The sequence below is a fragment of the Danio rerio genome, chromosome 12 (genome assembly GCF_052040795.2).
Source record: "Danio rerio strain M-AB ecotype USA chromosome 12, GRCz13ab, whole genome shotgun sequence".
Classification (NCBI taxonomy): Eukaryota; Metazoa; Chordata; class Actinopteri; order Cypriniformes; family Danionidae; genus Danio; species Danio rerio.
In genome coordinates this window covers 7,867,112-7,891,295 of record NC_141032.1, presented here as the reverse complement: position 1 = coordinate 7,891,295, position 24,184 = coordinate 7,867,112, and the positions used below count along the sequence as shown (strand labels likewise).

Below are 24,184 nucleotides of genomic sequence, written 5' to 3'. Positions count from 1 at the left end.
TTCAAAAACAGAGACTCTCCAACAGCTGCAGTGAATTATGTGCTGTGAGCGCTGGGACTCTTCCGCCCACCACCTCTCAAGGGTCCTTCAGCCCCGAACAACACAAGCCAGGGTTTCCTGAACGCTCCCAAAATGCTCCATTCTACCACCTTTTACAGACCGATCTCCGTTCTTTCCAAAATCTATCAGCCTTTTCCTTTGTGTTAAGTTCATTGTGTGCCCATTGAGTCGCTAAGTTTGTCTGATGTGCTTAAAACTCAAAATCCAAGCCACGGAGATTCACCTCAGCAGTAGTTTCTTTGGAGAAAATGCCACGTTTACCCTCTCAAAGCTACAGGGAAAAGTGTTTCCCTAGGCCTCGCTCCAGAGGACAGTTCGCCCTAAGCGCATTCCTCAACAAGACTCACTTCCTGTCTCTATACTTTCATCCAACAGACAACAAAAACGATGAACTTTTTAGCAAGGCCTTGGCTAAGCGCACGCACAAACATACCCAGAGCACAGTTGTCCAAAGTACACTGAATGCACAAGCACTTGCAGAATGTACTCTTTTTATTGCCATAAATAAAGAGCCAGCTTTGTGTCTCAGATTACTAGGCGTTTAGTGAGAAGGGTAGTTAGTAAATAATGCGCACTAATATGCTAGTCATTTTAAAAAACCAGTGTGTTGGAATGTCACATTGTGCCAATTTACATACAAACCAATAACTCGGCAACAGAATTAAACCGTGTTTACAAGAATTAAGAAATTATTCCTTTTATTTCTCGTTGGTGATGTCAGAATGGAATTAGCATATCTAACTATGACTATTTTATACAGTTAAAGTCTGAATTATTAGCTAGACTATATATTTTTCCCTAATGTCTTCTTTTAAACACATTTCTAAACATAATAGTTTTAATAACTCATTTTTAATAACTGATTCTTTTATCTTGATGCCATGATGACAGCACATCATATTTTACTAGATATTTTTTCAAGATACTAGTATTCAGCTTGAGAAGCAATTTAAAGGCTTAACTAGGTTAATTAGGTTAATTAAATTAGGGTAATTAGTATAGTTGGGCATAGATTTTTTTATCTAGAATAATCTCACTGTAATCTTGGAATTAATCTAGATTAAAATTGCTTATTTAAATTCTGCCAAAGGCATTCAGAATATGTGTGTTGAAGTGAATTTTTCCTTAAAACAAGCCAAATAATCTGCGTATTTTCCTTTTGGCATAAGATTATTTTGCTTACCCCATTGGTAGATTATTTTAAGGCAAAACACTAATTTTGCCGTGTTATTTGTTAAAACAAGACAGCATTTTTTGCTCAACTATAAAATGCTTCTTTAAGAATTTTTAGATATTTGGACTAGGAACAAGACAACAGATTAAAGGAGTACATTTTCATTTTAGGGTGAACTATTCCTTTAACATGTCTATATGACCTCGTGCACTGTCAGGATAAGAATGGAAATAAACACACTCGGTTAGTTCTATTTTAATGATAGGCGCAAAGTCTAAAGTGCATGGCTCAAAAGCATCAAGGGCATGTCTGAATCAGTGTTGCCAGACGTACGATAATTATCGTATTTGTACGATAATTATCGTATTTGTACGATAATTTCGACCTCTGTACGATGTACGATCAATAATGAGAAAAATCCTATAATGTACGATAATTTCAGAATTGTATGGCATTTAAAGGTAACTTCATTGTAATCTTCGGGCTTCTTTAAATATTGATCTAGCTGCATCTTTTCTGTACTGTCTGTGAGGAGTAGGTGGAGTTAGGCACGTTTTCTATCCCATCTTACGTTGCCTCTTCTTAGCCAATCAACGTGGACAATGGCTCTCTCTCACGAGTTAACGCTCCTGCTGGGCGTGCCCGTGGTTAGGTCAGTAGTTTCCAGTTTGCGGTTGATCTTTTAAGCAATAATGTTAAAACAATTTGTGCTGTAAAGGAAGGTGAGAAGGACGGGAGTTTTCCCTTGATGTTCTTGTTTTTCCCCATTTTTGTTTACGTATTGTGGTAATTTGCACGTTGTGTCTAAACGCTATGTGTCTAGATAATAGCTGTATACTCTCAGTTTGACTCCTGTACGATAATTTTACTCCAAATACGATAATTTTGAGGTTCTGGTACGATACTTTGACATTTCCAATCTGGCAACACTGGTCTGAATCCACATTTACTACAAAACCCAACAGGTGGACAAATCGACACTTGTTTTTATTAAAACAAATATAAATATGCATATAATAAATAATACTGCTAATAATAATAACATTACACAAAAGCAGATTATCATGAATAAACTAAAAAAAAAGCCACCCTTCCCGAGGTGAAAAAGGCATGGAGGCAGTGGTTTTTATTTTTATGTAGAAAATTATTAATTTTTGTAACATATTAATCCTTTAACTTTTTGTAAAGATATTTGTGTATTGCTGTACACCCTGTGTGTATTAAGCAATGTATGTGCATTTTGGACCTGCATGTGTACTCGTTTTTGACTGTTCGCCAAATGCGCAGTGTATTTTAGTTCCTCAAAATAGCAATGTGCCAACAATGCGCCTTAACACACCTCCTATTTAGACCAGAACAAGCATGAGTCCACAAAGTGGCACAAATAGTTTTGCTATTTAAACAACGTGACAGAAAACTAGGGTTGTGCCATATTGTGCCAGGTGTACGATAGGGCCTGTTGTCTTAGTAAACAGAAGGTCAATCTTGGGAGCTCAATAAACTGAGCTCAAATAAACTTTCCCTTATTTAAATATGCTACACTGTAAAAAATAACAACAATGTTAAATAACAATTTCTGTATTTTGTGAATCGCAAGTGTTTTCTATTTAATTACGGTTGTGAATTGCATTACGGGAGCTTGATCTCTGCTTTCAGTGTTGAAAATTCAACTCTACAGTTTAACAAAGTGACTTTTATTGACATTTAAATAATTATATAACGTATAAGAAATAATGTATAGAGAAATAAGAACAGAAAATGTACTGGCAGTTTATTACAAGGTTTTTGTACAGTATGCAACACCAACCCAGGCAATATATCATTTTAAACTATGAAAAACGTTAATAAAAGTCACTTTTTCAAACTTTTCAAAGTTAAAAGTTGTTGGAGGAAAGATCAAGGTGCCATAATGCAATTGAAAAGTGTAAATAACATGAACAAGATAAACATGAATCACAAAAAAAATGCTAATTTACAGTTTTTATTTATTTTTTTTACACTATTAAAACTCAAGTGTTTTACAAAATCACCAGGCAGCAATAATGTTTTATTTGGGCTCCCCACAATGGATCAAAACCATCTGCGATAAGAGTTATGCTTGTTAAACAAGCCATTCGATCCCTTCCTGTTTGGAATCTTAAACAGAGAGCGCCAGTTCACTTCAGTGCCCGAGTCTGACTTAACGCTGATCAAAGATGTTGACTCTATGAGCTAACGTGTAAACTTGTTTGGGAACTTCTTTAGCAAAGGATGCCTTTTGCCAAGATTTTGGGAAACTGTTTCCATCTCATCGAAGACAAAAACGTAGAAGACGCAATGCAAAACAAGCTTTGGAAATTTGGAAAAACCCAAAGCTCTTGATGCAGACTGGATTGAAGAGAACTACTCCTTAATTGTGCAAACACTATCTAGAAATGTAAGAAGCTGAAATAATAAACAATCTCCAATATACGCAGTCAGTGACTTTTAGATGCTTGACTTGACCCACAAAAAGGGATTTTAACACTTGGCTTGACTAATCCTATAATACTATATTATGGTTCAAAACACTACAGTATTTACTATAAATTACTATAGTATTTTTTTATTTGGGCATAACTGTAAATAATTGGAAAAATCAGTCAATCACAAAAATACAGAAAATAATCATTAGTAGAATTAGTTTTTACAGTAGCAGCACTGTAAAATATATCTGTTCATAAACAGTTTCCATATTTTGTGTGTACATATTTACGGTTGTGTATCGCATTACGGGACCCTCATCACTGCTTTGTTGACTTTTGATGTTAAAAATTGAACTCTACAGTTTAACAAAGTGACTTTATTGACATTTTAGTAAACGTTTTAACCTTGTAAAACTCATTCTTGAGGTGCAGATGATCACAGAGAGCTGAACAGATCTTTAAATCCCAGTTGCTTTGCGCACCTCCTGTCTTGTGGATATGATTATTCGTTGGACGGGGAAACCGCACTACTACGTCACATTGTGGTCGGCTTCAAAATGGGAGGAATTTAGATCCTATTTTAACATCAGGAAATTTTAAAAAGAGACTTATTGTCTTTATATCACTCCAGTATGACAGTGGACACACTATACATTCATGCAGTTCTGTCCAAACAGCTTACAAAAGTTGATTTTCATCATAGGTGCCCTTTAAATAATACACTTTTCACTTTCCAGAACATTTCTGTTTACTGTTCCTTATGCTAGAGGAATGATCTGATCTTACCAAAATGCAGAATCCCTGACAATATTGGAGAGACAGCTGAAAAATCATCTCTTCCGTGATCACTTAACTGTATCCTGCAGGGGGAAAAAATAAATACAAATCCTCTATGCTGTCACTTTTTATTAATCCTCCTCTGTTCTAGCTTGCACTTTTCTAAACAATGACTGAATCCTTGTATCGCAAGCTTCAGTCATGTTTATTTGTTATTTATTTCATCAGGGCAAATTGTTGTATTCCTCATCCATAAGCTGCTTTGAAGAAAAGCATCTGCTAAACTAATGTAAAATCCTATCTACATACGCTCCTAAAAAAACTCTGGCTTGTTTTAAACGGGACCTATTATGCCCCTTTTTACAAGATGTAAAATAAGTCTGTGATGTCCCTAGAGTGTGTTTGGGAAGTTTTAACTTCAAATATTTCGCAGATAATGTTTCATAACTCATTGAAACTGCCCCTTTTAGGCTTTGATCCTAATTGCTTCATTTTGGTGGCTTTCACTTTAAATTCAAATAAGATTGTGCTCTTTTCAGAAGAAGGCGGAGCTATTAATGCCTATGTGTCAGCATAGTGGCAGATTTAAAAACAAGACTGACATCTTACGCTAATATGGGAGAGATCATCATTAATGGGCAAGGTTTCCCCCTATGAGGGCTCAAAATTAACCTTTTTGCTTGGTAGCACCGGTGCTCCTAACTTTAAAAATGTAGGTGCACCCACCAATTATAGGCACATTTACTACACGTTTTATACAAACAGATTTATTGCATTTGAAATCAACACTAATCAAACTAACAAGCAAACAATATATATGCACGCTTGAGGAAAATATGTCTCAACGAAATCCCGTTATCACAAGAAAGTATATTTTTATAACAGAACTGAGTGACCAAAAGTTACACAGAGCGCTCACCAGCCCTGCACACACTGCTTGACATGAATTAATCTGTTAACGATACAACTTTGCTGTTATCACGGGTGGTGTCTGATACTGCACTGATGCTTTTGACATACTGTAAACTGTACCTTAATATATGCATACGCCATGAGTAGCGATGTTAGTTTACTCAGTGCAAGCCCGTTTGCGATGGTGGTTGGATGTTAAATTTTACATATAACTGCCACTTGCACGGCATACAGCATCTGGCGATAAAATCAAGGATTAAACAGAAGCTCTCGTGCTAGATGTGGCAAACAGTTACCTTAAAATTCCATCCCACAGACTGTTCATAGCGGACTTGAAGCCAATGGAAGTCTTTTATCCACTCTTTGAAAAGTGTAGATGGTGGATTAACATTCACCACATGATCACTACTAAGGTGTGTCATTATTTGTAACTTTAGATGGTTTCCAAAACCAAATCTGTCAGTGTTATTTTCGTTCTCGTCTTCAGCGCTTTACATTTTCGCGGTTGTAGCTCTCCCTGTCATCTGAGTGATTGACAACTGATATTAACCAATCATTCGCGTTCAGTTCTAAAGCAGTGGGCCAATAAGAATAGCGCAAAGGGGATTGTGGGATTTGTTTACTGCAGCAAGTTGACATGACGACTGTTTTAAACCATTCCAGGGTGGTGCGTTTTCCGTTTCATGTGCAAAGATGCACTCTGCGTGAATGTCTCCTAAATCTGCGCATATGGTGAACATTTTGCAGTAAAAACTGGTCGCACACAACAATTTTATGCACTCGCACAAATGCTCCCAAATATAGTTTGAGGTCGCATAAACAAAATTTTGGTCACAATTTCGAGCTCTGCCTATGATGACACATACAAAGGGAGAATTTCAATCAAAGTGTGATTATAAAAAATCAAATTTTTTTATCATGATTTTTGCATAATAGGTCCCCTTTAACTTAGGCAAATATGAAGAAACAACAATGGGTTGATTTAAAATAATATTTAACCTATACTTTTTAACCTGATGGTTAAGTTGGTCAATTTTTGACCCAAACTTGAGGTAAAACAATTATTTAGAGTGTAAGTAAAAAAATCTGTCAAATTTACGCTAAATTATTCATTCAATAATTTTCCTTCAGCTTAGTCCCTTTATTCATCAGTGGTCACCACAGCGGAATGATCCACCAACTTATCCGGCATATGTTTTACACAGCGGATGTCTATCCAGCTGCAACCCAGTACTGGAAAACACCCATTATTAGCTTATTCAGTTCACCTATAGCACATGTCTTTGGACTTATGGGGCAAACCTGAGCACCAGGAGGAAACCCACACCAACACAGGGAGAACATACAAACTCCACACAGAAATGCCAACAGGCCCAGCTGGGATTCGAACCAGCAATCTTCTTGCTGTGAAGTGACAGTGCTAACCACTGAGCCACCGTCTCGCCTACAGTAAATTACATTTATTAAAATACCGGTAAATTACCGTATTTCCTTTTTGACATACATCAATGTTTTGAAGTACTAACATCTACACAGCATAACTTTGCTACACAGACAAAAACACAACCATAAGCATGTGTGGATGAGAAAGTGTCATGATGAACCAACGCTCATTACAAACAACGTTTCCCACAAGCAGAGAAACATACTGAGACAGCAGTTTTACGGTTTTGGCTATACCGTATTTTTATCAGTGAAAATCTGGCAACCACAGCTGCCAATTATTTTATACGGTAAAGTCATCCTGGTATGAACACATTCCTGCTCAACATAATCTACACAAATTCAGTAATGAACGCCTGTCTGGAACAGAAAACAATTTCAAGCCTCCTTTATGTGATTCATAAGTGTTTCTGCAGAATTCCAGTATGACATTGGGCTTTTTACAGTAGAGCCAGCTAAAACACTTCTAAAATGCAATGATTAATGTTTGTTCCCATCCAAGAGGTAAAATGAGATTTATAAAAGCGCTCTTAAATGTTGTCTTAAAAGTTCTCATTATATATGATGGAGTAAGCGCTATTGGAGCACACAGCTGTGATGCTGACATTTCATTTGAGAGTCAATAATATTTGAAAATTATTCTTCCAAAGTTGTTCTTACACAAATTGATTGAAAAACACTATTGCTAGGAAGTTTGCATCTATTGACAACGTGGTGCAATCTGTCATCCAGAAATCTGATAAATAGAAATTATAAATTTGCAAATTATAATATTCAAGTTCATAGAATGCATGATTAAATATGAATAATTTGCGTATATCAATATATGTCATATTCCACATATATCTCAAAATATTGCAAAAAATGTATATGTATATCAAATGTATAAAAATGTATATATATATCACCATTGGAATTACAAATATGTACATATGCTTTAAATATAAATACATACATATGCGCAAATTATAACATTGAAGATCATAGTTCAATATTACATTTATATAAATATGCCTCATATGCAACTTATATTTAAAAATATTGCTAAAATTGTCATATTGACACACACACACACATACATACACACACACACACACACACATACATACATATATATATATATATATATATATATATATATATATATATATATATATATATATATATTTTTTTTTTTTTTTTCCCCACCATTACAATTACAAATATGTACACACACACACACACACACACACACACACACACACACATATATATATATATATATATATATATATATATATATATATATATATATATATATATATATATATATATATATATAACACATAAAATTAAAAGACAAAAGTGGGCATGTGGGCATTTCTGCAATATTTCAAAATATGTTTTAGAAATGTAAAATCTAAGTATGAGCTTGATTTTCAAAAACTTGCATGTTTGCCATTTATTATATTTCTATGTGGGCTGACATGCTATAGGGGTCATTTCAAAACACAGCATTAATAATAGTATTTAGGTCTAGGAATCGTTATATGATTGTTTTGGGTATGTCCGCCATTCCTAATCACATTTCTGCAGCAAGGAGGTCGATCAAATACACTGTTAAATCCTGTGAGGAGATGCTGAATGACCTCAGTAGGAAGGATTGCTGTGGTGACTGAACTTATGTGTGTAAGACGATGAGATCCCTTTCTGAACTCACTCAGAGCTATGAAACAACACGGAAAGCATGACCCGACGTGGATAAATCATTACAGCAGAGAGCTTCAAAGTGTTTTACCATCCCTAAAGAGCCAGTAATGGGAACTCTATATCAGTTTTTATAAAGACATTCTTGATAAATGCAATAGTTGTAATAAATATTTATAATAATTTAATAATTTATAATAATAGCTATAATAAATGGTAAAAGATGAGTTGGAAAAGTGATTCTTAATTTAAAGGCAATATGATTTTATTTTTCAATCAGTTCTAGACTTAGTTTTTATATTGTCAAAGCTACATATCATTAAAATAATAAGCCAGAAATTACATTTCAATTAGATCCTCTGATTTTATAATGCAACTGGACACATTGCCATTGTAAAATTACTTCAGCAAATTGAGGAAACTCAACAATCAAGCAATCAAGACCAATGTCAAAATCTGAGATGCTTTAATACTGTCCCCTATTGGTTGAGATTTTTACCTACATCAGGAATGGGACAAAATAGGGAGTTTTTACTAATCCGACTTTAAATAATATCACAATACATAATAATTTAAAAATAAATTATATAAAAAAAACATATCTTAAAATATATTTTAACCATCACTACAATGTTTAAGAGAAACTAAACTTTGACTTAAACATAATATCACAGTATTTTAATATCTTAGAAATATATAATTAACTGTTATACCATTACAATATTTAATTATGTGTTTGAAAATGTATCCAGGAACTTAAAACCTAAAAATAAAGATTTTTTGCGGCAGAAATTAAGAGATTATATGCTAACTTTATTCAAAGCAAACAGATCTCAGAGGGAGTCTGAATACTTGTTTTCTTGCTTCCCCCCCCCCCCCCCCCCCCCCCCCCCCCCTAACTCTTTTATATACTTTAAAAAAGTTATGAAAGTTGTTCAAACTTTTCTAGAAGAGAAATTAAAACTTTTTTTAAAAAGTTGTATGGAAAAATGATTATCAGTAGGAGACGAACAAAGGAGAAGCTGAACATCAGCTTTGAAGATGCTTTAATAATAGGCTGTTAGTTTGTTCAAACTGTTTTGTTCCACGATTATTAAACACAATCGTACATTTTAAAGAACTAATCTTTGAGCTTTACTTTTAAACACTCCTAAAATGGCTAGTGAAGTCGTGGAAACAACGGTTTTTACCTAATAACATGATCTCCAGTTTTTTTCGGTCCACTCGGAACCTCTCCTCGGTCCACTCGGGGTCCGGAGGCGCCGTGGGTCCGCTGGAGTCATCCTCAGACACGGACAGCGGGGAGTCGGTGCTGCGCTCGCTGTTGGAGCCCGGGTCAGACTGCTGTAAGTATCCGCTTAATGGTTCGCACTGAGCGGCCATGACTTTCACAGAGCACCGCTGACTCTCCGCAGCCTCAAATCAGATCATTCCCGCGGAGAGTGAGCGCCAGTCATCGCGGGCTCTGTGTGAGTTACTCTGACCGACCGGAGGAGTATAAAGTGGGGCAGGCAAAAGTTGAGCGCCGCCCTTTGTTCAATATGAGCCAGAAGGGTGGATGGAAGGGGTCTGTGTCCCAAAACTTATTAAAGTGCCCACTTGACACCGTTCAGCTCCTGTTACGCCATAAATATGATGTTGATAAGTCTGACTCTTAAGTAACATTTCGAGAGTTTTTTTGGGGCAATACCAGTGTATAAATTAAATTAAAAAAATTGTTTATTATTTTATAATTAATTGTGTATTATTTAAATTATTAAATAGAAATATATTTTACAAATATTGAATATATTTTACAAAAAACAAAACTATATAAATTATTTCAGAAACATTAGTTGCAAATTGCACAAATATAAACTTTAAATGTATTTACATTATTTTAATGAACAATATTTATTCATTATTGTGAAAAACTAGATATTATATTATATTATATTATTATATCTTTTTCTAACAGGAATGATACAAGCTCTCTGCTAGCAAAATATATAATATAATATAATATAATATAATATAATATAATATAATATAATATAATATAATATAATATAATATAATATAATATAATATAATATAATATAAATAGGAATAAAAAAGTGAGGGCAGCCAAAAGTTGAGTGCCGCCCTTTGTTCAATATGAGTTAGAAGAAGGGTGGATGGAAGGGGTCTGTGTCCCAAAACTGAAGTGGTTACTTTTACAACAGTTTTTTATAAAATATGTTTTTATTTTTCACCTTTTCATTTTAGTTTTATTTTATACTTGTTAATGCATAATATTCAAAATAAATGTATTTTACAAATATTGAGTATATTTTACACAAAACACGAAATTTCATAGACAGTAGTTTTAAAATTCAGTCCGATAATAAACCATTTTATGACACAAAAGAGACCATATAAAAGGAATGAAATAAACTTTAAATAAATATGTTTAAAATGTTTGTGCATTAAATTAAAATTTACCATTTACAATTTTAAAGAGTATTTATGAAATACAGTCCAGAGTTATTATAGTATATCATTATATAGGCCTAATACAATATGATATTTATAAAAATAGCTATAAATATATATGTAAATAGATTTGAAACAAAATGTTTATTTATTGTTCAGATAAAATAACCGTTAAAAACAAAATATTTAAAATTAGTTCATTATTATTTAATATACAGCACTTATAATTTTTTTAAGTTAAAAGTTTATTAATATTTTATTAATTGAGAGTTTATTAACAAAACCAACATGATGACACCATAAGACTAAATGGACAAATAAAAACTTTAAATGTATTTTATTTATTTTTATTAAAAAAAAATTTGTTATTGTGATAAATATAATATAAAATGATATAATAATATAAAATAAAATATAATATAGATGATATATAAAATAATATGTAAAAATTAAAAAATGATATATAATATAATATAATATAATATAATATAATATAACATAATATAATATAATATAATATAATATAATATAATATAATATAATATAATATAATATAATATAATGTCTGAGTAATCTTTTCCTAACAGAGGGCTCGTATCACGTGACCAATGATGCTCCTGCAAGGATGTAGCTGTCAGCTGGAAGAGTTCGGCAGATATGATGTGAGCAGTTTACACAAATTTCAAGTACGTATAGTATTTATTTTCACTTATCTCTAATGCAGCCGTGCGCAGCATTTTTAAATATGTCCGTCTAAATGTCATAAAGTGCTATGAAAGGCTTTGTTTTGATAGCATAGGTTGCTAACAAAATGGAGGCGCGCGCGTCTTGAAATCCAAGTCAGCGCACATTCAGTGTATTTTGAACGATCGTTTCTCTTGGAAAATTAAGGTTTTCACCTTTGTTTGAGTCTGAGTAATCACATATTGCACGCTGCTCAGTAGGGTTTGTTGTTTGTGTGTTTGGCAGGATGTGTGATCATGGAGATGGGGACGCAGAGGCGAGCTCATCTTCCACTTTCAGACCGTCTTTTGCTCTGGGCAACGTTAAAGGACTGCCAGGGAGAATTTCACACAATCCTCCTCCACCAGGCAGACTGACCTCCCTGCGGTCCAGAGACCTGACCCTGGGAGGATTTAAAAAGGTTACTCATTCTAATACCTTTTTAATGCTGTTTTTAATCTTTAACAAAGACAAAAGATAGTTTTAAAGGGATAGTTCACGCAAAAAATAAAAATTCTGTCATCATTTACTCACCCTTTCCTTGTTTCAAACCTTTATTCGTTTCTGTCTTGTGTTGAATTTATTGAATTACTTATTTGTGTTTTGGATGTTTATTGTTTTGTCCATGTTTGGGCTCTTGCCCTCAGCTGCAGTCATCACAAGACAAATTTCCCTAACTGGGACAATAAAGTTTTACCTTACCTTACCTTAAACACAAAATAAATAATTATGAAAAATGCTGGAAACCTGTAACTATTATTGAGGCTTTAAATTTGGTTTTATATTCGCTCGTTCATTCAGAACTTGTGATATTATCATTAGGCATGGGCCGATACAAGATTCTGACGGGATGATAACCTTGGATAAAAAATATCACGGTTTCACAGTATTGTGATTACTTCTCTAAAATATATTCTTTTTAAATCTCTGGGTAAAAAACTAACTTTTTTTCCACTTTGAATACAAAAAATTTTACTTTGAGAAACATTTTAAATATTTTCCAACAGTAAACATGTCAGGCTACAGTAAATAATTAAAACAAGTCTTTGACTTCTGCTGTCTTCATTAGTTTCAAAAACTCAAATTTCTTTACAATTTAAAGTAGCACCTTTAGATATGTTTTTGTTGTCGGAGATTTGTCCTAAAAAAAAACTAAACAAAAAAAAAAAAAAACGAGATAAAATAAATAATAATTAAAATATAAATAAAAAAACAAACAAATACATACCTTAGGAAACGGTATAGCAAAAGATTTCGGCAGTTTTAAAACCTTGATTTTTCCAAACCGCAGTATACCTTGAAAACGGTTATCGTCCCATGCCTAATGCTCACTATATTGTTTACGGTAACTTGGTTAAGTTGGTTTTATATTCACACATTCATGCTTTCTCCTTAATAATATAACTAGAGAAAAGTATTGTTTGCAAATTCTAAATAATGAATTAATATTAGCAGCCAACAACTGTCAAAGGGAAACATTAAGAACAACGAAAGGCAATTAAATAGTGCCAATGTTGTTTTGAAGACATCCCTACATGCTATTTCAGACCGAATAGTCAAAGTAGCTTGTTGAACAATACAGGGAGCGTGTCACAAGTTGTCGCTGTTAAAAACTGAACAATCGTGCGAATACAAAATCAACTTTACCTTAGTATTGTTTACCATAGTACTTTATCAGGAATATTAGGACTGAAATCACATGTAACTTCAAAACAACATTAGCACTATTTATTTGGCTGTGGACAATGTTGTATAATGGTGATACAACATTAATAAAACAATAATACTTGTTTGAAATTATATTATTAAGGAGAAAGTCAGAATGTGCGAAAATAAAACTAACTTTACCACATTGTAACCAGTGATTTTCTTAGTATTTGTTTTTCCTACTATGGTGGTCAATGGTTACAGGTTTTCAACATATTCAAAATATCAAATTTTGTTTAATTGAAGAAAGAAATGTATAATGGTTTGTGGGTGAGTTCATTATTACATTTAAAGTATTCAGAAAACTATTCCTTTAACTTATGTTACTTGCATTGTGCTTTTCACAATAAAAACATGGTTTCAAACCTGCTTTGGAGAAAATTATGAAGAAAATGTAAATGTGCAGCGCATTTTTTTAAAAACCATAACCATTAGGATATATTTGTATAATACAATTTAACATGATCACTCACTCATCTTACTATCCTTCGACTTAGTCCCTGATTTATCAGGGGTTGCCACAGCGGAATGAATCGCCAATTACTCTGGCATATATTTAATGCAATGGATGCCCTTTCAGCCGCATTAAAATTATCTATCTATCTATCTATCTATCTATCTATCTATCTATCTATCTATCTATCTATCTATCTATCTATCTATCTATCTATCTATCTATCTATCTATCTATCTATCTATCTATCTATCTATCTATCTATCTATCTATCTATCTATCTATCTATCTAATAAATGCAGGTTAAATTTACATGAATGCACCTGTTACTTTAAATTACACTAGAATAATATTATTTTACCCATATTCTTGACATTTTACTTTCTCTAAAATCTGAGACATCAAATTATAGACACTTCATTACATTGAACATTCTTTTTAATATTAAATTAAATTAAATTTTTTGTAAATTGTTTTTAATGCAGACATCAAATTAGGTCATCATGTCATTGGCTCATACTATGTTTATACTTGTCAGTTTATTAGAATTTTAGTCTAATTACTATCTGGTCATGTGTAATAAATATGAGTGTTACTTTAATAATGAACCAAACAATTATTAATTGACTCGCTGTGTTTTTATTTCCCTTGCAGAAAACCTTTGTTCCAAATGTTCACTCCGTTCGCAAAAGTAAAGATGAGTAAGTATTTTTAAAGATCTCATTCTATTGCTTTGTTTGGTATTTGTAGTACTCGTGCTCAATATAATTCTTCTTCATTTTGATAGGGCTTTTTATAATGGAGATTTTGTCAAAGCAGCAAACTGTGTTCTGGGGTTGGGAGTTAGAATATGCCTTGTAAATATGGCTAAATTGCATAACTATAAATATTTAAATACATTAATAATGCTATACACACATGGATGGATATAGATATATACACTCACTGGCCACTTTATTAGGTACACCTTACTAGGACTGGATTGGACTCCCTTTTGCCTTCAGAACTGCCTTAATCCTTCGTGGCATAGATTCTGGAAATATTCCTCAGAGATTTTGGTCCATATTGACATGATGGCATCATGCAGTTGGTGCATATTTGTTGGCTGCACATCCATGATGTGAATCTCCCGTTTCCCCCACATCCCAAAGGTGCTCTATTGGATTGAGATCTGGTGACTGTGGAGGTCATTCGAGTACAGTGAACTCATGTCATGTTCAAGAAACCAGCCTGAGATGATTTGCACTTAATGACAAGGCAAGTTATCCTGCTGAAAGTAGCCATCAGAAGATGGGTACACTGTGGTCATAAAGGGATGGACATGGTCAGCAACAATACTCAAGTAGGCTGTGGCGTTGACCCAATGCTCAATTGGTACTAATGAGCTCATAGTGTGCCAAGAAAATATCCCCCACACCATTACACCAGCATCACCAGCCTGAACCTTTGTTACTAGGTAGGACGCTTGTAACAAGAGGCTTTCATGTTGTTGATGCCAAATACTGACCCGACCATCCGAATGTTGCAGCAGAAATTGAGACTCATCGGACCAGACAACATTTTCCAATCATCTATTGTCCAAATTTTTCAGCTGACAGGAGTGGCACCATGTCTACATGCCTAAATGCATTGAGTTGCTGCCATGCGATTGGCTGACCAGAAATTTGCGCTTCCGAGCAGTTGGAAAGGTGTACCTAATAAAGTGGCAGGGAAATGTATGTTATATACAGTGCTCAACATAAATATGTACACTTCGTTTTGAAAATGAATATTTTTATCAATTTCTCAGTGAATATAGGTCATGTGTTTTGATGCATTTGAACAAAACAGATTTATTAAACAGATATATTTATTAAAATAATATTTTAGTTGCCGAACAGCATTAGAAATAGAAAGATAATACATTAAAAATAATGCTAAATATTGGAAAGGAAATTACAAACGACAAAATTTAAAAAAAAATCTATTATTTATTTTTTTTTTCTTTTTTTGCTCTTTTTATTTATTTTTTTAAATACATTTTTTCTCTAACATAAACATTTGGGTGTACTATTTTTGGACCGTTATCATAAGTTATTTGGTTAGATTAGCTCCATATTAAGCTTCATTACTGACTAATTTAATGTATATGCACAAATATAATATTTTAAAACTTCCTATAGCAAATAATAATTTAAATGAGAGATTTGAGAGGGGTGTACTTGTTTATGTTGAGCACTGAATATACATAGAAATATAGATAAATTCACTGATATATTATTATTATTATTATTATTTATATTATTTATTATTTTTATTGTTTGCCTGAATTAGATCCAGTCAGATCAGAAAAATATCTTATTGCCAGTTTATTTTAGTAAGATCATTACAAAAAAAAAAAAAAAATCTTAAAAGATGGAAAATAAATAGTACCATGTCTCTAGGGAAATGTTATTTTGCAAGAAATATCATTATCGCAATACTTAACATCCTCCCATATATTCTATATTATTGTCAGTTAACACTTGTTTTTAATTTTAGCAGGACCACCAAAATGCATTTTAATAGCAGGTATTACTCATTTGTTTGTGGTGTAAATCACTCTGAATTGAAACTGTTTTGTGGAGGTTACAGGAGGAGCCTCACAGTGCACCAAAAAAAGAGAGAAGAGACAGGGAAGACAGACACAGAGAGAGACGACAGCGACGAGAAAAGCCTCAGACCATTCAGTCTCACTCTATCTTTGAGCAGGGCCCTGCTGACACCTATAGGAAACTAGGTAAAGCATGTAATGGAGATGTGATAAAAACTGTTCCATATGTCTGATATTTTTTTCCCTTTGGTTTTTGTTTTCCATTATACAACATCAAATGAATATTTCATTACACTTAGCTTGCACAGTAGAAGTCTAAAGATATATGTACTATGTTAAATATGAGTATTGTGTCATGAGTTTTAATTAATTTAAACATTTGTATATATTTATACTGCAGTTTAAATGCCAACTGTCTAGATGAATAATTAAAGTGGGATATACAGTTGTCACAACTATTAGGCCTTCTGAATTATTAGCCCCCTTTATAATTTTTCCATAATTTCTGCTAAATGGAAAATGAGATTTTTTCAACACATTTCTAAACATAATAGTTTAAATAAGTCATTTCTAATGACTGATTTATTTTATGTTTGCCATGATGACAACACATAATATTTGACTAGATATTTTTCAAGATACTAGTATTCAGCTTCATAAGACTAATAAGAAACAAGACTTTCTACTGAAGACAAAATATGATAGGAAATACTGTGAAAAATTTGTATACTGTGAAAAAGCAGTATACTCGGGTAAAGCAGCATTTACTTTATAGCAAACCTCAACCACTTGTTTATTCTGCTGAAGCAAAGCCTTCTTTTGTATTGTCAAGCGCAGTCAATAAAATAAGTAATTTTCCTGGTCTTTAAAGTGAAATAACATAAACAGGCTGAAAAAGTCAGAATTATTAGCCCCCCCTTTTTTTCAGTATTTCCCAAATTATGTTTAGCAGAGCAAGGAAATTTTCACAGTACGTCTGATAATATTTTTTCTTTTGGAGAAAGTCTTATTTGTTTTATTTCGGCTAGAATATAAGCAGTTTTAAAATTTTTAATCACCATTTTAAGGACAAAATTATTAGCCCCTTTAAGCAATATTTTTTTGGATATTCTACTGAACAAACCATCATTATACAATAACCTAGTCTAGTTAACCTAGTTAAGTCTTTAAATGTCAGTTTAGGCTGTATAGAAGTGTCTTGAAAAATATCTAGTCAAATATTATTTACTGTCATCATGGAAAAGATCAAATAAATTAGTTATTAGAGATGAGTTATTAAAACTATCATGTTTAGAAATGTGTTGAAAAATCTCTCTGTTAAACAGAAATTGGGTATATAATATTTCCTATTATATTTTTTTTTCTTCTGGAGAAACTCTTATTTGTTATTTCGGCTAGAATAAAAGCAGTTTTAAATTTTTAAAAAACATTTTAAGGTCAATATTGTTAGCCCCTTGAGCAAGATTTTTTTTTGATTGTCTACAGATTAAACAATGATTTGCCTAATTTACTTAATTAACCTAGTAAAGCCTTTAAAGTGCACTTCAAGCTGAATACTAGCATCTTGAAAAATATCTAGTAAAATATTTACTGTCATGGTAAAGATAAAAGGAATCAGTTGTTATAAATGAGTTATTAAAACTATTATGTATATATTTAGAAATGTGTTAAAAAATCTTCTCAATTAAACAGAAATTGAGGGAAAAATATACAGGGGGGGCTATAAATTTTGACATCAACTGTAATATATTTGCTGAAAATAGTTTGGGATGCCTGTTTTTGTGTCTTGTAGGTAATTGGGGCAGCTCTAACCTAACTGCTTGTGATCCTGCACTGGTCACAAAATGCATTAAAAAGGAAAAGAACAACACAGAGGACGACGACAATGCAATTTTACAAAAACTCACACGAGACGATGTAAGAAGTTACAGTGATCCTTTATTGTATGTACAGGATAACTTCATTAAAGGGATAGTTCACCCAAAATGAACGTTCTGTCATCGTTTACTCACCCTTTACTTGTGCTAACCCTGTTAGAGTTTCATTCTTCTGTTGTACATGTAAGAAGATATTTAGAAGAATGCTGAAAACCTGTAACCTTTGACTTCTATAGGATTTGTCTATCCTACTGTAGCAGTCAATGGTTTAAGCTTTCTTCTGAATATCTTCAGTGTTCAGCATAAAAAAAGAAATCATAAAGTTTAACAAATTGAGGGTGAGTAGAAATAGCGGGCTCTATTTTGACGGTCCATGCGCAGAGCGCAAAACGCAGGGCGCAAATGCTTTCAGGGCGTGTCTGAACGCATTTTTGCTAATTTAAGGACGGGAAATCTGCCTTGCGCCGCGGTGCATGTTCTAAAAGGGTTGAGTTTATTTTCTTAATGAGTTTTAGGTGTGTTTTGAGAATAAACCAATTAGAATGTCATCTCCCATTCCCTTTAAGAGGCAGCTGTGTTGCGCCAAGAGCGCATTCGCTATTAACAGGACGCAAAGTAAGTCTAACTGGAAAAAATGAGCATTTCACAAGCAAACAGTTAACAGTTTTTTAACAGAAAACTGTTAAACAGAGCATCTACTGCGTGAGAATGATAGATAATGGAACTACTTTCACATTCGCTCTTGGAAAGGGAAACCTTTACGCACAGACATCAATTAGTTAATAAATAAATACTTTTGTTTGTTAAGCGCAAATATTCATTTCAAAACTATTTCTAAATTCAGTTCTAATTTCCAGCAAACGAATAAATTAACAATAATAACAAAATGTGCTCAAAAACCTGAGTTATATCCTAAAACACATGCTGTGCCCCATATGGTCTAAAACCTGACAGGTGGGCAAATCTAAGCTTGTTTTTAATAAAACAAATATAAATATGGATATAATAAATAATACTGCTAATAATGATAACATTATACAAAAGCAAATTGTTTTGAATGAACTGAAAAAGCCTCCCGAGATGAAGAAGGCATAAAAGCAGTGGTTATTCATTTTTATTTAGGCTAGAAAATAATATGTTTTGTAATATTTTAATCCTTTATATTTATATTCTATATCTATTCTTATTATATACTATATATATCCTTAATATTAAAATTTTTTCATATGTAAAGATATTTGCCTATTGCTCTCTTGTGCGTATTAAGCAGTGCGTAAGCGAGGCGCAACTCTGCGCCGGAGTTTAGACCAGTTTTGTTTTGGTCTAATGAAAAATCTATTATAGATTCTCAAAATAGCAACGCGCCAGCGGTCCGCCTCAGAACGCCTTCCTTTTTAGACCAGAACGCCTATGGGCGCAAAAATGAGCGCTAATGCATTTGCTATTTAAACAGCGTAGCCCAACGCCTCAAAACGACTCTTGCGCCAAGCTGAAACTACCAAAAGACTACTGCGCCACGTCTTGCGCCATACTGCGCCGGGTGTATGATAGGGCCCAGTGAGTTCATTTTCAATTAGGGGTGAACTATCCCTTTAAGTCTTAAAAATGAATCATTTTAACTGTTTGATTGAACAGTTTTTGGATGATCCTGGACTGAAAAACGACCCCAAGCAAAGACCAATCAGACTTCCACTCCATCAGTCATGCAACTTTTTGTCAACGGATGCAGCTAGTTCATGTAAGTTGCATTTTATGTGCCTTGTGTTGCTAATTTAAACAGTTCAGGTTCGAGAAAACTAATTACTGAATCCATCTTTGCAGTTAAAGAAGAAACTACGTCTGATAATCCAAGACATTCACCAAGAGTTGAGCAGAAATACCCGCAGACATCGAGGAGCTCATCTGCAGGTCCAGAACAGCCAACAGTCGGAGAACTTTTCCAGCAGCTCAGCGTTTCAGATAAAGAAGAGCTGCTGTTTATTCAGCTTCCAGATACCATACCTGGTCAACCTAAAACCTCCAGCCCAGAGAAAACCAGAAAGGATTGCAAGGCAGAAGAGAAGCGTACAGCGCATATTAAAGCTATAGTAAGTTCATATTTCATACTCTTAAGGCACAGCGGGACGTTTTTCATTTGTGTTTATCGTTAGCTTTTTTAAATTATTTTCCGGATTCAAACCCAAGCGATTTTCACTGGCATCAAGCAGAAGAGTATGCAAAATCACTCCTTGAAGTTAGATGGTGCTACACAACTTTAAGCTTCTGACACTAGCTTGTAACACAGAAGAAGAAGACAAAGTTGACACGCTTATTGTTACTGACGGTTCAAGTAGCAGCTCCAGTTCTAGTGATGAAATGATTATTGTTCACCAAAGCAATAAGCAGCTCCACGTTCATATCGCCTCTGGGCATCTTCTTCAACGTGTGCTCATATTGACACTTTTGCGCTTGAGCGTCTCCAAGTGCTGTTTACTGTAACTTCAGCAGCTCCGTGCACGTGAACAAAAGTCCCGATCTGTTTGGTGGGAGAAGTTTTTGATGTGGCGCGTCAAAAAAAAAAAATTCTTTAAAAATTTCGCTTTTACGCCTGCCGATTTTCGTGTTAATCCTGGTTTATACTTCTGCATCAAGTGACCAGCGTGACCCACGGTGCATGCAACGCGCGTAGCTGTGCATTTATACTTCTGTGCGCTGTCTCTGTTGGTCTGTATTACACTTCCGAAACGCTAGTTGGCAGTGAGGTGTTAATGTTCCTCTGTGTCGAGTTTCTTCGCTGCTGTTTTGCTTTTCCTGAACACTTCCTGGATGTACAAGTATCTCAAACTCGCTCATTTTGAGGCAGGAACTGGCGGACGTGCAACAACTTTAACTATGAGGTAAACACAAAACAAAACTTTCCATCCGGAGCTCCTTCGTGGGACTCCACACTTGTAAACAATCGCTCCATCAGGCTCGCACCATTCGCGCGGCTCTCGGTCCCGCCCAGACTTGTCAGCGCTACCAAGCCGACCAATCACAGAGCTTGCGCTACGCGTCATTGCGACGAGTAGTTACATTTTTTTGAGAGGTGCACGTCAGCCGGCGTTTGACACAAAAGCATAAATCAGCCTTTAGTGTGCACACATTGACGCCCTTTATTTAGTCTCAAGGTGTTAAACGTCGACGTGTGTGTGTGTGTGTGTGTGTGTGTGAATGAGTGTGTATGGATGTTTCCCAGTACTACGTTGCAGCTTAAAGGGCATCCGCTGTGTCAAGCATGCTGGATAAGTTGGCGGTTCATTCCCCTGATGAATAAAGAGACTAAGCCAAAGGAGAATGAATAAATTAAATTTGATAAAAAGTCATAAAGGTATTCTTGCAGCTGATCTTATTGCACATGCATTAGCTGGTAAAGTATGTCACGTTTCTTACATTCCACAACCTGACAAATGCAAATTGATCATAAAAGATATCCAACAACGTTTAAGTTGATTTTGAGGATGACCGAAACGTGATGAAGAAATGTGGTTTTCATTGCTCACCGAATTGATGTGCATGCGCATAGTAACATTTTTTCATAGTAACAGATATAAACATGTCCAAAGCACTTTTTTTTTTTTTTTGCAAAGAAAGATCTGTTCAACATCCTGTGATCATCTGCACCTCAAGAATGAGTTTCACAAAGTAAAAAAAAAAATTAAACAGTGCATGTTTTTGTAATAAAGTAGACTATGTAATTCATAAGCTAGAGTCACCCCAGTTGCTTGGTGTCAGTAGTGTGTGTGTTTGTGTACTGCAAACTTCGTAATGGCATTTGTGTGGACTCATCATTGCAGAAAGGCTCGAATAAACTCCAACACAAATACATCAAACAAGCTAACTTGGTAATTTTGACTAATGAGCTGTATTTCAGCTTCATCCGTGTCTCTATCACTGACTGCTGTTTATCTGATGTAATGCATGAGAATCATGAGACATGCAAATGGGAGCAGTGAGTGGGGTGAACCAGCTAATTTGCATTAAAGGCACAGGCTACAAAAACAGCTACACTGTACTCAGACACCAAAGTAGACATATTCTGAATTGTATAATAAATAATCTGATGGGTATTTAGCGATGCAAAAAGGGTAAAATAGGAGCCCTCTGTGTCAACAGGAGGGTTAATGCTATGCTGATCTCGTTTTTTTAGGACAAGCCTGATAAAAGCACCGTTCCTGTATTGTCTGACTTCTCAGAGGGTCTGATTGGAAAACTGCAAATCAGAAAGTCTGGTAAAGTCCAGTTGGTCATGGGAAATGTTACATTAGACGTCTCAGAGGGAGCAGCCTTCTCTTTCCTGCAGGTGAGTTGGCAAATCCTCTTTTTAATAGATGCAATATTATTATACTACTATTATGTTTAGAAATGTGTTGGGGAAAAATATTAAACAGAAATTGGAAAAGAAATATACAGGAGGGCTCATTATTCTGAGTTTGAAGTCCAAGTTCAGTTCTGTCCACACAGTTTTCACGGCTATTATTGAAGCCTGTTTTATTTGTTGATGCACTGTAGTTCTCATTAACATAAAGGATGTTTCATGTGATGGTGTTTGTATATCTGCAGCAACTGGTGTGTGTGCGTCTGTCGGAGGGCCTTACCGGGGACATGACCGTGCTCGGAAACATCACACACAAGCTGGTGTGTTCGCCCGACTTTGAGACTTTACTGCAAGAAGCCAAAATAGCGTCGGATTCTCGCTCTGTTTCTAAGTCCTGATTTGATCACTCAGGCATATTTAAACTAATGATGTAAATAACTGTTTTTATAATGTTTTATTTGTGAAGTTAAGTGTCCTGAGAGTTACACTATAAGCTAATATTTGCCATTTGATGGGGTAAACGTTTTTTTTTTTTCTTTCTAGGTTTTTACTCAGCAAGGTTGAATTTATTGAACAAAATACAGTAAAAACAATATTGTTAAGTTTCATTACAGTAAAACATTTTTCTAGTTGGTTATAACCATCATGAATATCATTATATAGGCCAAAAGCTAAGGATTTTTTAATGGCCAGCATAGAAGAAAACTTACTTGCACCATCAAGAAACAAATTCTAATTTGCAATTTGTGTAGCTTTAGAGAAAAATGAAGACTTGCTTAAAATAATTTATTAATTAATTAAGACCTTCAAGACTAATATTCCAGTAAATTTAGGACTTTAAGACTTTAAATTTACTTATTTGAAATGTAAGACTTTAAGACCCAGCGGACACCCTGTAGTTATTCTAAAATTAAAATTATTCATATGATGGTAAAGCTGAATTTTCAGAATTTTAACAGTGGTCAGATCATAAAGTGCTGATTAAATATTAAATTATACGTTTTCAATGTTGAAAATAGGCTTTGCATATTTTTGTGGAAACAAAATTCAAATTCAAAAATAATTCAATAATACAAGGTATTCATATTTTACACCTAGTTGAATCAATATTTGTTTGCGATTAATGCTTTATAGAATGAATGCAATAAACTAATTATAATAAGAGTTTCTGCAGGTTTAACCAAGTCAAGTTTAAGACTTTAAGATGAATGAAATTTCAGACTTGTTTTGGGCTAAAAGCTAAGGGTTTTTTAAATGGCCCAGCAGAGAGGAAAACTTATCAATCAAGCAGACCCTAATTGTATATGTGCAAATCTTTTCAACATAACATAAAAAAAAAACTTTAATACACTAAATTTATGCACAATAGACTATTAGTTATGAATATAGTTTGCTAAAAGTTTTATTGAGATGTGTTGTTGGTGATTGGATTGGGTGTTGGATCAATTGTGTAGCTTTAGAGAAAAATTAAGACCCGTTTTAAATTATTTTACACCTACAAGACTAATACTCCAGTAAATTTAAGACTTTTTAAGGCCTAAAATTAACTTGAGACTTTAAATTTA

At 33.9% G+C, this 24,184-nt stretch overlaps 2 protein-coding genes across 6 annotated transcripts in view; one reads left to right on the top strand and one right to left on the bottom strand.

The window, feature by feature from the left end:
• Positions 1-9,977, bottom strand: part of zgc:110716 — a 154,818-nt gene extending 144,841 nt beyond the window's left edge. For 3 of the 5 annotated variants that reach the window (XR_015503456.1, XR_015503457.1, XM_087275070.1), the window contains exon 1: positions 9,687-9,977. Coding sequence is in view for 3 of the 5 variants with exons in the window: in XM_087275070.1 (XP_087131196.1) it covers positions 9,687-9,879 (193 nt within the window). In the remaining 2 variants the exon portion in view is untranslated. 5 annotated transcript variants of the gene reach the window in all.
• Positions 9,978-11,554: 1,577 nt separating this feature from the next.
• Positions 11,555-23,783, top strand: zgc:171971. Its single transcript, NM_001109828.2, is given in 9 exon segments — positions 11,555-11,636; positions 11,920-12,094; positions 14,489-14,535; positions 16,441-16,592; positions 18,199-18,323; positions 19,919-20,021; positions 20,105-20,370; positions 22,452-22,604; positions 22,865-23,783. Coding segments are annotated over 8 exon segments (1,173 nt in total). The 5' UTR covers positions 11,555-11,636; position 11,920; the 3' UTR covers positions 23,018-23,783.
• The last annotated feature ends 401 nt before the right edge of the window (positions 23,784-24,184 follow it).